General features: G+C 46.0%; 1 protein-coding gene across 1 annotated transcript in view; it reads left to right on the top strand.

Annotated features, from left to right (window-relative positions):
- The first annotated feature begins 2,647 nt into the window (after positions 1-2,647).
- ABCC4 (ATP binding cassette subfamily C member 4) overlaps positions 2,648-14,532 on the top strand; it is a 232,981-nt gene continuing 221,096 nt past the window's right edge. The window contains exon 1 of the mRNA XM_060233613.1: positions 2,648-2,817. Coding sequence (XP_060089596.1) covers positions 2,738-2,817 — 80 coding nt within the window. The 5' untranslated portion in view covers positions 2,648-2,737. The remainder of the gene's footprint in view (positions 2,818-14,532) is intronic.

Here is a 14,532-nt window from a genome sequence, read left to right on the forward strand (position 1 = left end):
GAGCGACTTACAATCTCCTATATCTTCTCCCCCCACAACATACACCCTGTGAGGTGTGTGGCACAGAAGAACTCTCCCAGAAGACAACTCCTACGAGAGCTATGGCTGACCAAAGGCCATTCCAGCAGGTGCAAGTGGAGGAGTGGGGAATCAAACCTGGCTCTCCCAGATAAGAGTCCACACACTTAACCACTACACCAAACTGGTTCCCCTGTAGTGGTTAGGTGTGTGGACTCTGATCTGGGAGAACCTGGTTTGATTCCCCACTCCTCCATCTGCACCTGCTGGAATGGCCTTGGGTCAGCCATAGCTCTGGCAGAGGTTGTCCTTTTGCAATTACCTATTTGCAGCTGCTGTGAGACCCCTCTCAGCCCCACCCACCTCACAGGGCGTCTGTTGTGGGGATAGAAGACATAGGAGATTGCAAGCCACTCGGAGTCTCTGATTCAGAGAGAAGGGTGGGGTATAAATCTGCAGTCTTCTTAACATCTTTTAAGGTAACAGGACTACGTTTGTGGGGTGCCATTGGACTCAAACTTTTGTTCTGTTGCTTGAGACCAAGGCGGCTGCACAGCTGAATCCGTCATTCCAGTGGAAAGAAGTGAAGCCGGGCTTCTCCTCCCAGTGTGTTAATAGTCCAAGGCAGATGGGTTGGGAAAGGTTATTACTTCTTATCAGGGTAATGATGTTTCTTGATGTGCCCCATTTAACTCGAATGCATTAATCAGGCTCTGTGTCTCAGCTAACCTAACTTAGGATATGGAAAAACAACCCAGGCGTGAATATTCCCTGGAGCCTGTCGTCTGTTTTCCCGGGCCGGAATCAGTAAACATGCTGTGCAACCATCCTGGGTTCAACTTGTGTACAAAAGGAGATTTGTGGCGTCTTTCTTCTTAGATCAATTTTATATTGCTACAGTACACATGCAGGGCCAGCCTTAGACTGCCTGGCACCCTAGGCAATGCTAACTTCTGGCACCTCCCCCCCCCAACTGATAACGTCACTGAGTCTCATGGGCGTGCCCAATTTGGCACCCCCTGAAGGCTGGCACCCTAGGTAATAGCCTAGTTTGCCTAGTGGCCCTGTTACTGTACACATGGAAAAATATATTTCCTACTTATGATCTCCCATCAGTTTCAGTTCCAGTCCTGGGCACTTCCTTTATGGCATACGATTATACAAAGTGCTCTTTCTGTCGTCATGCCCTGCTCTTTGCCGTTGGGTTTCCTATTTTTAATCTTAAGTGAGGATCTTATGATTCTGCTGACTCATGTCCGCGGCCAGCTTTCCTCTCCCGGGTCTGTACTTGGTCGTTTCCTTTGGTGTTTTAAAGGTCTCCGATTTGATTTGGAACCCGACACTCACTCTCCGGGCCTCCTAATCTGCCGATTCCAATCCAAACCAAATAAAATCAATCGGACATTATTGTGCTGTGCCAGGAGGTTTGGCTTTGCTTTCCTGCAGCCAGACTTGCCGTGCAGTTCTCTGCAGAGGTGGGTAGCCCTATCGGTCTGAAGCAGCAGAACGAAGTTGGAGTCCAGAAGGGCGCTGGCCCTTGAAGACCCACGAAGTTGAATTCTTGGTATGCACTTTCGTGTGCACGCATGAAGTGTGCGTGCACCTTGAAGACCAGCTAAGTTTTTTTATTTTGGGTATGCACTTTCGTGTGCGTGCGTAAAGTGCACGCGCACACAAAACCTCATACCTCAAAACTTCGTGGGTCTTCAAGGTTCCCCTGGACACCATCTGAATTCTCTGCAGAGGGACTCCAGTGCTCGAAGTGACTCTTGCAAGGGCTGGCACGCACCCGCCTGCCTGCGAACCCCGCCTTCCGTTGCGCTCCTGGGCGCATTCGCCGCAGGCCTCTATCCAAAAATCCAGCAAGAACGCGCTGGATTAAAGTGCAAATTCGCAAGGGACTGCGGCACTTTGCTGGGAACCTCCGTGCAAGCTTTGGAGGGCTATGCACCGCTTTCTGCAACTCCACCCACCCCGGCTAGGGTTGCCAATCCCCAGGTGAGGGCAGGGGATCCCTCGGATTGGAGCCCCCCCCCCCCCGCTTTAGGGTCATCAGAAAGTGGGGGGAGGGGAGGGGAGGGACATGTCTGCTGGGAACTCTATTATTCCCTATGGAGTCTTATTTCCATAGGAAATAATGGAGAATTGATCTGCGGGTATCTGGGGCTCTGGGGGGGGGGTGCGTTTTTTTGAGTTAGAGGCATCAAATTTGCAGCACAGCATCCAGTGTCTCGCCCCGAAATGCCCCTCCTCCAAGTTTCAAAACGACTGGTCCAATTCTATGAACCCCCAAAGAAGGTGCCCCTTGCTCGTCACACCCTTGCTCCTGGCTCCACCCCCAAAGTCTCCTGGCTCCACCCCCAACGTCCCCAGATATTCCTTGAACTGGACCTGGCAACCCTAACCCCGGCAGCGGATCTCGCAGAGCCCACCAAGGGAGCCCCGGGCCAGCGAGGCGAAGGCGCGCACAGCAATTTCTGGCCCCGCGGCGGCGGCTGCGGAGCGCGCGTCCGCGGCCCCCTCTAGAGGCGCCCGGGGCTACAGCAGGTGAAGCGGGGCGGGCGGGCTCAGGTTCCCCGGAAGTTGCCCTGCGCCCGAGGAGCCGCTTCCCCCAGCAAAAGCCGGGCTGGGAACGCCGCGCGTGGCGGCGGCTGCAGCAGCAGCAGGAGGAGGAAGAGGCGCAGTTTCTGGGGCTTTGTTTGGAGAGCGGCGGCCGGCGATGGAGGCGCTGGGCGGCCGGGACGACGACAAGCCCAACCCGCTGAGCCAGGCCAACTTCTGCTCGCGGCTCTTCTTCTGGTGAGTCCCCGGCGGCCCCGGCCGAGCACCTGCCCGCCTTTCCCCCTCCTGCTCGCCGGCTCCTGGCTGCCACCAGCTCCTAGGGAGGGAGGGAGGGGGGGGGAAGAGGCTACGCTTGAGCGGGGCTTTGTTTGGACCCACGCCCCCCGGATTTATTGAGCCCTGGAAGGCTTCTGAAACAAGTGGAGCTTTCTGGGCATATGCAGAGTGTCGGTTTCTGATCTGGGGTTTTTTTTTTGACGCCCTCTCCCTGATTTATTTAGCTCGGGAAGGCTGAAACAAATAGAACTTTCTGGGCATGTGCAGAGTGCCGGTTTCTGATCTGGGCTTTATTTGATCCCCCTCTCCCTGATTTAGGCTGTCATCACGCGTATGAAGTAAGGCACTTTCAGTGCACTTTCCAACTGCATTTTGCCAGTTCAGACAGTAAAATCCAATTGGGAAGTCCACTGAAGGTGAATTGAAAGTGCATTGTTTAGTGTGTGTGATCACAGCCCTTGTTAGCCCTGGAAGGCTAACAAGTGGAGCTTCCTGGGCATGTGCAGAGTGCTGGTTTCTGATCAGGGCTTTATTTGACCCCGCTCTGCCTGATTTATTTAGCCCTGAAAGGCTTAAACAAGTGGAGCTTTCTGAGCATGTACAGAGTGCTGGTTCTGATCGGGGCTTTATTTGATCCCCCCTCTGATTTATTTAGCCCTGAAAGGCTGAAACAAATGGAGCTTTCTGGGCATGCGCAGAGTGCTGGTTCTGATCGGGGCTTTATTTGACACCCCCCCACCCCCCAATTTAGTTAGCCTTCGAAGGCTTAAACAAGTGGAGCTTTCTGGGCATGAAGGGCGGGGTATAAATCTGCAATTGGTCTTATTTTCATTTAAATAATTTTATTTATAACATATGGTAACATTATCCATTAATAACTTTTTTTAATCTTCCCCATATGCTATTTTCTAAATCCCCCTCCCCCCGTTACTTGACTCCTGCTGATGTTATAAACTTAAAATGTTAACATTTAAAGGTACCCTTAAACCATATGAACCATATAAGCCTAAATTCATATTCTTATTTTTTCTAATACTTAATCATTATTAAAAAATTGTCCAATGTCCTTTTATTTTCCATTGTTTTTCTACATAACCTCTAAACTTTTTCCACTCCTTTCTATAAACTTCCAAATCATAGTCTCTTAAGAGTCTTGTTAGTTTATCCATCTCACTCCATGTTATTACTTTTGTAATCCAATCCCATTTTTCTGGTATTTTTTCTTGCTTCCATAACTGCGCATACAATGTCCTAGCTGCTGAAAGCAAGTACCAAATCAAAGTTCTATCTTCTTTGGAAATGTTTCCATTTGTAATCCCAACAGAAATGTTTCTGCTACTTTCTTAAATTCATATCCCAAGATCTTAGAAATTTCTTGTTGAATCATCTGCCAATACTTTTTTGCTCTTTCACAAGTCCACCACATATGGTAGAAAGAACCTTCATGTTTTTTACATTTCCAACATCTATCTGGCATCTTATTGTTCATGTTTGCCAACTTTTTAGGGGTCATATACTATCTGTACATCATTTTAAAACAGTTCTCTTTAATACTCTGACATGTTGAAAGTTTCATAGAGTTCTTCCAAAGATATTCCCATGTATCCATCTGTATTTCTTTATTTACATTGATTGCCCATTTAATCATTTGAGATTTTACTACTTTATCTTCCGTAGACCATTTTAAGAGTAACATTTATTTTTGAAATTAATTTTTCATTATCTCCAAGCAGAACTTTCTCCATTTCTGTTTGCTCTCGTCTTATTCCTTCAGCTTTAATATAATTTTCCACCAGGCTCTTTATTTGTTGCATTTGAAACCAATCATATTTGTTATTCAACTCCTCCGCAGATTTCAATTCTATTTTACCACTTTGTATTTTTAATAGTTGGTTGTATGACAACCCTCTTTCTTCATCGGTCTTAGCTGTTATTTTTATCACTTCTTCTGGCACTATCCATAATGGCTTTCTCTCATCACCATACTTCTTATACTTCATCCATGTATTTAACAGATTATTTCTGCAATTCGTCTTCTGAGCTGCTGGCATTAAAGTTGTGAGCTGCTGCATACATTAATGTGCTCTGTGGTCATCCTTGAGCTAAGACAAAAAGGTGTGAGCTGGAGGCTAAAAATCTGTGAGCTAGCTCACACTAACTTGCCTTAGAGGGAACACTGGTCCTGAAATAATTTGTTAACATCCAGGAGCGAGTGGAAGAAGTGTTTAAATGAAACCGGCAAGTTCTCCTGTTCCTGTAGGTCCACCAGTGGCATGGACGATTTTTGCCTGCGCTGCACACTGAATTTCACACCTTTGGGTGGGCCAGAAACTACACCAGGATCATAGAACAGTTGATTGAAGTTTGTCACATTTTCAGTCGTGGACTTTTGGGGGCTAGCTACTGTATGTTTAGAGCAGGGGTGTCAAACATGCGGCATAGGGGCCGAATCAGGCCCCCGGAGGACTCCTGTCGCCCCCCCCCCCCGAGCAACTGGCTGTCGTCTGCTTCCTTCTCCCTCTCTCTTGCTTCCTTCTGCATCTCAGCTTGCGTTGCAAGGCTTGCTCAATTGCACAGGAGCCACAGAGCAAAACCTCGATTTTCTCCATTGGCTGAAGCTCCTCCCTTTCTTTGCCCAGTTCCCTGGATCCCATGGGAGAAATACAAAGAAAGCACCTTTAAGAACAACAAGTGCTAATGTTGTAAGCATGTTTTATTTTAAGTTTTTTTTAAAAAAATCTTTAGTCGTGTTTGTCTGTGTCCTTTAAAAAGTTTATATCTCTGCTACCTAATCTTAAATAGGTACACTCGCGGCCTGGCCTGACAAGGCCTCATTTATGCCAGATCCGGCCCTCATAACAAATGAGTTCAACACCCCTGGTTTAGAGTGTGGACACTAAAGCCTCTGTTTCCTTATTGTAGTCTCCCATAGAGTGTGGCTAGCATTGATAGTTTAGCAACTTGTGTGTTTGAATTCATTGCCTGTTTCTGAATCTGAATCTTATATATTTATGTCCGAATGAGAATATTCAAAATAAGACACAGGTGTTTTTTAGAAAAGCTTATTGGTTCGTTGTTTCAGGGAATATTACTCTTCCTCGTTGATTATCACACTGGTACTGTCCATGTTGTTGTAAGCTGGTGACGGCAAAGGCATCGCTGGGTTCGTCTGTCAGAGCAAAAGAAAGCCGAAGTCAAGTGGCACCCTAAAAAACTAACAAAATTTTTTTGGATGTGAGCTTTTCTGAGTCGCTCACTGCTGACTTCTGCAGATCCACTGGCCCTGGACTGTGGCACCTAGGGAAGGCTAACTTCTGGTGCCCCCCCCCCGCACTGATAACATCACTGAGTCACATGGGGGTGTCCAATTTGATGGCCTCAGAAGGCTAGCGCTCTAGGCAATCACCTAGTTCAGGGGTCCCCAACCCTCGGTCCGTGGATCGGCACTGGTCCGTGGCCTGTTAGCAGCTGGGTCGTGAGTTGTATAATTATTTCATTGTATATTACAATGTAGTAGTAGTAATAATAATAATAAGATATTGGATTTATATCCTGCCCTGCACTTTGAATTTCAGAGTCTCAGAGCGTCTCACAGTCTCCTTTAGCTTCCTCCCCCACAACAGACACCCTGTGAGGTGGGTGGGGCTGAGAGAGCTCTCACAGAAGCTGCCCTTTCAGGGACAGCTCTGCAAGAGCCATGACTGACCCAAGGCCCTTCCAGCAGCTGCAAGCGGAGGAGTGGAGAATCAAACCTGGTTCTCCCAGATAAGAGTCTGCACACTTAACCACTACACCAAACTAATAGAAAAATGAACAATTGTATCATCCCAAATCCATCCCCCCCTTCCTGGCTCATGGAAAAATTGTCTTCCACAAAACTAGTCCCTGGTGCCAAAAAGGTTGGGGACCGCTGGCCTAGTTTACCTAGTGGCAAGGTCGGCCCTGGGAACCAGCCAGAATTTTATGAAGGCCATTTCTATGTAAAAGCAGCAAAAAGTGTTTTGTCTTATTCAAATGATGCTTCACAGGCCTGGCCAGTTTGCTAGCCTTCCCCTCTCCTCTTGGCGAGCCTGTGTTCTGTCTAGAAAAAAAATGACTAGTTTATTGTGGATTGACTGTACAATCAAGAAAGGGACTAACTCAGATCTTTTGATTTCAGTCAGGTTCCCTGGTTTGAAATTCACACATTTCCTGAAGGTTTCGTGGTGGTTGGCTGAACTTGGTATAGTGATTTGGGTGAAGGCTTTGGGAGATCCAGGTTTGAATCTCGACTCTGCCATGAAGTTTTGGTGGGTGACCTTAGGCTGGACACATACATGCTCTCTCTCAACCTGCCCTACCTCACAAGGTTGTTGTGAAAGTAAAATAATGGAGGACAGGGGGATCAGTGTATGCCGCCCTGTGCTCTTTGGAAGAAGGAAAGGAAAGGTTCCCTGTGCAATCACCAGTTGTTTCCGACTCTGGGGTGACTTTGCTTTTACAACGTTTTCACGGCAGACTTTTAACGGGGTGGTTTGCCATTGCCTTCCCCAGCAATCTGGGGACTCATTTTACCGAGCTTGGAAGGATGGAAGGCTGAGTCAGCCTCGAGCCGGCTACCTGAAAACCCACCTTCTGCCAGGGATCGAACTCAGGTTGTGAGCAGAGCTTAGGACTGCAGTATGGCAGCTTTAACACTCTGCACCACGGGGCTCTTTCTTTGGAAGAAAGACAGGATTAAAATGTAATAAAATAAACTGCCACAATGCATATTAGTTTGCAGCTGAATAGAGCCCTTTATAAAAGTAAACGTAGTCTCCTGTGCAAACACCTCAGTTGTTTCCAACTCTGGGGTGACGTCACATCATGATGTTTTCACAGGGTGGTTTGCCATTGCCTTCTCCAGTCATCTACACTTCCTCCCCAGCAAGCTGGGTCCTCATTTACCGACCTCGGAAGGATGGAAGGCTGAGTCACCTTTGAGCCAGCTACCTGAACCCAGCTTCAGGTCGTGAGCAGAGCTTCGACTGCAATACTGCAGCTTAGCACTTTGCACCACGGGGCTCTCTAGAGCCCTTTATATAGCATCCCTAATTGCCTGATTTCTTCAAAGCTTGAAAGCTAAGCAGGGTCAGTATTTGGATGGGAGACCACCAAGGAAGTCTGGAGTTGTTTTGCAGAGAAAGGCAGTGGCATACCATCTCCGCTCATCTCTTTGCCTGGAAAACCTTGTAAGGTGGAATTTCATGGAGTTGCTATGAGTCAGTTGTGACTCAATGGCAAATGTTACCCTTTGAAGCCCTTTAGGCATGATTCAGAACCTCTAGCTGTACATCCTACATCCTTTTTGCCTTATACCAGGGGCAGCCAAACTTGCTTAATGTAAGAGCCACATAGAGTAAACGTCAGATGTTTGAGAGCCGCAAGACAGGAAGGAAGGAAGGCAAATATATGGGGGTGGGAGGAGGAGGGGGAGAGAGGTGGAAAGAAAGCAGCTTTAACTTTAAATGCATTCTCCAAGCTGCTGGCTGGCTTGGCTTGGAGAAGTGATTTAAAGAGAGAAATGCCTTCTCCAAGCTGGCCGACAGGGTGGTGGTGGCTTCAAGAGCCACACAATATGTGTGAAAGAGCCACAGTTTGGTCACCCCTGCCTTACACTGTTACCAATGTTCCCTCTAAGCTGCAGAGTCTTGTGAGCAAAAATTCTACTTTGTGAGCTACTGGCATTAAATTTGTGAGTTACCAGCATTAGCGTTGTGAGCTACTGCATAAATTAGTGTGCTCTGAGGCCATTTTTCCTGAGCTGAGACAAAAATGTGTGAGCTGGAAGCTAAAAATCTGTGAGCTAGCTCACGCTAACTCAGCTTAGGGGGAACACTGACTGTGACACAGGTTTAATGGGAGTAATTGTGAAATTAAGGAATTTCTGATTACCCACGCTGAGGTCACTTCCTTGAAAGTGAGGTTTACATGCTGGATTGTGGGTTGGATGCCCAGAACTTTCCAGAAGCGAGGCTGGTAAACTCATTGAGTAAATCATGGTTTTTCCATGAGGCTGAATGGAAATATTTATGTTCTTTCATAGCATCATCAATACTTGTCATTTATTGCCGTCTCAAATATATGGTGTTTGACCTTGTGCATCTTATTTACAGTCTTGACCACAAGTTAAATATTTTCCCTCAGGGTTTTCTTTTATTTAGAAAAGAGGATTCAGTGTTGTTTGTAAAGGTCGTGAACTCAGTTTTGAATTTAGGGAGCTTGTCTTGACATGACGTGGTCAATTCTGAACTTGGCCCCAATGCGTAGTTATAAAATGCCCCTCAGCTGAGGAAATGATACTTAGGCTTATGCAGACATGACAAGTCAAAAAGGGAAGGGTGAATGAGGTCCTGCGACATTATGTGGTCAGAGCTCTGTGGCAACCTGGCCAGAAGTGGTGTCTGTAGTTTTGTGTTTCCCAACCTGTGGGTTTCTCAAAAAGCATCTGGTTACCTCCTGTAGAAAATGGAATGCTGAATTAGTTGGGTTCTAAAGTCATCGTTTGCTTAGGGTGCCAAAGAACCTTGGGCCAGGCTTGGATAGGTCACTGTACCAACTAAATTTGGGCTTGTGGGTCACCGTACCGAAATTGTTGAGAACCGCTGGTGTAGAGAAGAAGAGGAGATTGGATTTATACTCCACCCTTTACTCTGAGTTTCAGAGCGGCTTACAATCTCTTTCCCCTCCCCCTCCCCACAACAGACACCCTGTGAGGCAGGTGGAGCTGAGAGAGCCCTGACAGAAACTGCTCTTGAAAGGAACAGCTCTGAGAGAGTTATGACTGACCCAAGGTCATTCCAGCAGCTGCATGTGGAGGAGTGGAGAATCAAACCTGGTTCTCCCAGATAAGTTCACACACCTAACCACTACACCAAACTTATAATGGTGAATTCTTTACTCCAATAGCTGGCTGGCAGGATCACTTGACATTGCAGTGGGGCTTGGGGGAGGATGCTTGGAGAATGCATACTTTTTGCTCCAAACTTCTCTCTCTGCCTGGTCCTTTCCGTAACCTGACCAGTGGTGGGGGAGGCTTACAGTGGTAAACTGCTGTGTACAGTTTCTACTTCAAACCACCTCTTGCCAAAGTGGGGTACCAGCATGGGAGGGGAAAATGTGATGTCCCAGGCTAGTGAGTGCACAGAAACCCTCTGCAGGCCTGACGTTTGCACTGACTTGGAGCCTGGCAACTGTGTTTATTAGGAATGGGCAACTCCTTGGAAGCAGCCTGATACATGCAAATGTTGTACCATGGGTATTAGGCAGCAGAGGTCATTTTGTAGAAAAATAGGTGGTGGAACTCAATAGCATAATTCATTAGCATATGCTGCCCTCTCACTAGCCAAAAGCAACCCAACGCAAGAAAGGAGAGCACTGGGTGAGTGAGGCCTGCTTGTGCTGGCTAGAGATCCAGCCAGCCCAAGCAGGTCTTGCTCACTTGGTGCTCTCCTTGTCCACCCCCCCAAGTGAAGAGGCCAGCAAGCCACCCGCCATTCCAAATCACATAAGAAGAGGAGAAAGGGTGGCGTGGGCTTCTCCAGGGGTTAATGAGGGCTGCTGGGGGCGTGGCAAAGCCCCTGGTGGCTGGCTGGCTGCTCGCTCTCCTAATCCAGAAATTGTTATGCAGCTGCACCTACTATTCAGTGGACAAGGTAGGTGGAGAGGAAGAGGGGGAACCCTCGGAAAGGTTTGGGAGCTTCATTCTTGTGAGCTCCTGTTGAATTCAAGACCTGTTAGGCAGCATATAGAATGTACTTAGCTGATAAATTGGGTAACACATTCCACACATTGCCCAGTAAACATAGCGGTTGCCTGCATTGGGTGCCTTGTGGGGGCCACACAGTCCTGATCCACGCAGTTGGCAGTCCCTGAGTGCATGTGAACATGTCTATACTAGTCTTAACAGAACAGAAAACCAGCTGTGCAATAGCAGCCCACTGATAAAGCAGTGTATACGAAAAACTCTTCTGTTGTCTCAATAAACACATATCATGGACAACTTAGCAAAAAGTCCAGCGATACCCAGTGATTAATATAAATGTCCAAATAATAGAAGGACCCCAACTGTCCTCAAAAATGAATGAACGTGATGCTGTGAATAGTCCTTTAGATTCTCAGAACCGTGGAGATGTTGGCTTCTTGGTAAGGCAGTTTGCATGCGAAATGCGGAATATCAGCTGGCGATCACGTAGAAGGAAGAAGAGCATTTTTAGGACCAACTTACACTTGAGGAGGACTCCATCCTATTTATACTTTGAACATTGGGTGCAATGATATAGAAGCAAAGCATTGCTGAGCATGCCTTTTTGACAACTGTTGGGGTCCTTCCATTATTTGGACATTGATAGTACTCATTGGGTATCACTGGGCTTTTTGCTAAGTTGTTCATGATACATGTTTATTGAGACAATAGAAGAGTTTTGGCATGCACTGCTTTATCAGTGGATTGATACTGCCTGGTTGTTTTTCTGTTCTGTTTGTGCCCTGTGCTGCCGCTTTGTTTTGCACTAATTTTAAAGCAGAGTTGCTACAGACCGAACCTTGAACTTTCTGTGTGCAGTGCAGATGCTCTGCGAGACAGCCCCTTTGCCAGCAGACTCAGCATAAGGAGAGCTGACACTGTCAAGAGGGATAGTTAAAGCAGGGATCAGGCCCCCGGAGGGCTCTTATCAGATCCTTGAGCACCTCACTCTCACCTGCTTCCTGCTCTCTCTCTTGCTTCTTTCTGCATCACAGCTTGCTTTGCCAGGCTTGCTCAATTGCACTGGAGCTACAGAGCAAAGCCTCTATTTTCTCCCTTGGCTGACCAGCACACTAAGCAGCTTATGTACAAAAGCTCATAATGCCCAGCCTTGCCATGTTTTCCCCTGGGTCTTAGGCTCAAAGCATTGACCATGAGATTTTTGTAATGAATGTCAGTAAATCAAAAAGTAGGTTTGCAACGTACACACACACACACCTGAACAGCATACTCAAGATTGCTACAGCACAGACATTGTCTCCAGATTTTGTTGCAGTAATTCAGAGCAAGAGATGTCAGTTATCAGAGACTGTTAAATAAACAAAATATTGCAAGAGTGCTGATCTTTCTAGCATTCTTTTAAGTTGTCCTTTATAAAGTTTATATTTCTGCTACCTGGCATTACATTTTGTGACATACATGGCCCAGCCCAACAAGGTCTCGTTTATGTCAGATGATCCATCCCTCGTAACAGATGAGTTCGACACCCCTGAGTTAAAGGGCTTTATTTATTCCTTTTACAGTGATGACAGAAGGATCTGCAATATGAATCCTTTTTTACAATAACACATTTTATTGACTTTTCATTTTTTAAAATAAATAGTTGAACAATGATGATATATGAAAAAAATGTTAACGTACATCAGTATAAAGACTGTATCAGTATATTTGATAAATGAAGGATAACATTAAAATATCTCTATTACATTTGAGGTAAGTAATGATAATATTACGCAGATGCAAATTATTGTAAGTATTAACCTTATAGAACTAGGGGTTAGAAGTAAGTAAATAGAATGTAATAGCAATTAGTAGGGGTTTTCGTATATTGACTATCTTATTGGTAAGGTAAGATAAAATTGGAAACCGTTGTTCTGCAAAACTTGAATTATAATTTTGGTGATTCAGAAAGGCAGATCTGATCTGACAACTTTGCCATTACGGAGAAATCCAATAGTTTGTTAATGCAGAGGTTTTCTCTTAGGGGTATGATTACACACAGCCAGGGTTTTTTTTTTTTTAAAGCAGGAATGCAGTTTAGACTGACTTGGCATCAGGGGGTGTCGCCTAATGTGCAGATGAGTTCCTGCTGGGCTTTCCTCACAAAAAAGTCCTGTGTGAAGCAATGGTGATGTATGGCCTAATATGCAAATATGTGGCCTAATATGCAAAAGGGGTGTGTCCTAATATGCAAATGAATTCCTGCTAGGCTTCTACAAAAAAACCCCTGCACACAGCCCTGCTTATGTGAAGAGTTGTGGAGTCTTGAGGGAGAATCTAAGTGCTAAGGGCTTTTCCAAGGTACATTTGTTTGGAATAAATTTTATCTTGAGTGTATTTTCCATGAAACAAGCTCCACTGAAGCCAGTAGCTGGCATTTCTGACCTCTGTCTCTGAACTTTGTTGATCTTGGAGGTGGACTCAAACTTCTTATTCTCGCATCAGTTTGTTATATTTGTATGCTAATTTACTTCCACCAGGCCTCAGATTCAGTGGGAGCTCACAGGAGTGCAGCTCCTGAACCTTTCTGAGAGTTCCACCTCTGCCTTCTGAGAGTTCCACCTCCTCCTGAGAGTTCCACCTCCTTGTCCATTGACTAGTATGTGCAGCTGCATGACAATCCCTGGAAGAGCTCCACCACCTATTTTTCTACAAAATGACCTCTGACTGCCACTCACAGATCTTTACCTACCACCTTAATCCAATCACAGTTATAACCACCCAATTATTTATGCATTTTTACTCTAATTAGCCCTTCCTAGCAACTAATCCTTTCCCTATATGTAATGGTTGAGGAAATTCTGTTTCAATGTATCTGACGAAGTGTGCTTGCACACAGAAGCTTACACCTTGAATAAAACTTTGTTGGTCTGGAACAGGGTGGCCAAACTTGCTTAATGTAAGAACCACATAGAATAGGCATCAGATGTTTGTGAGCTGGAAGAGAAGACCACAGCGGGGCTCATCTGGCCTACCAGCTCCCGAGACGCTGACCATGCCCCCTCTGATTCACTGTGCAGATGTACTGGTATATTATTACACATTCAGAGAGAGAAAGAGAGCAGCCTTGAATAAAATAAAGAAAACATGCTGTGCCAGGCTGCTTTTAACTTATTTCAATTTTTAGCTGATCTTTGATGTAATAAACTGAACTACTAGATAACTAGACCTATTTGTTTCCTGAATTTTTTCTTGAAAGTGATATATTTTGGCAAGCATTCTCTAGCTCCTTCATTGGGAAACAAATGAGAAAGAGAGTGGAAGGAAGGAAGAAAATAGATGGGGGAGGAAGGAAAAGGTGGAAAGAAAGCAACTTTAACTTAAATGCATTCTCCAAGCCCCCCATGCGAACTGGTTTGGCAAAGGGATTTAAAGAGACAAATGCTTTGTCCAAGCTGGCTGACATGGCAGTAGAGGCTTCAAGAGCCACACAATATGTGTGAAAGACCCACATGTGGCTCCTGAGCCAGTTTGGCCACCCCTGGTCTGGAAGGTGCTAGTGGACTTAGACTTAGTTCTGACCTCTACTTGAACATTCATGAAAGGAAGAGATCTTCCAAGAAGCTGGAGAAAGCCACAGAGATAGGCAGGACTTTGTTTGTAGTAGGAACTCATTTGCATATTAGGCCACACACCCCTGATGTAGCCAATCCTCCAAGAGCTTACAGGGCTCTTCTTACAGGGCCTACTGTAAGCTCCAGGTGGATTGGCTACATCAGGAATGTGTGGCCTAATATGCAAATGAGTTCCTGCTACAAAAAATGCCCTGTGGATAGGGTTGCCAACATCCAAATGGGCCTGGAAATCTGCTGTTACAACTAATCTCAGTCTAGACCAATAGAGATCAGTTGCCCTGGAGAAAATGGCTGCTTTGGAGGTTGGACTTTGGAGGTTATAACCCTGCTGAGGTCCCT

This window comes from Heteronotia binoei, chromosome 3 (assembly GCF_032191835.1).
Source record: "Heteronotia binoei isolate CCM8104 ecotype False Entrance Well chromosome 3, APGP_CSIRO_Hbin_v1, whole genome shotgun sequence".
Lineage (NCBI taxonomy): Eukaryota > Metazoa > Chordata > Lepidosauria > Squamata > Gekkonidae > Heteronotia > Heteronotia binoei.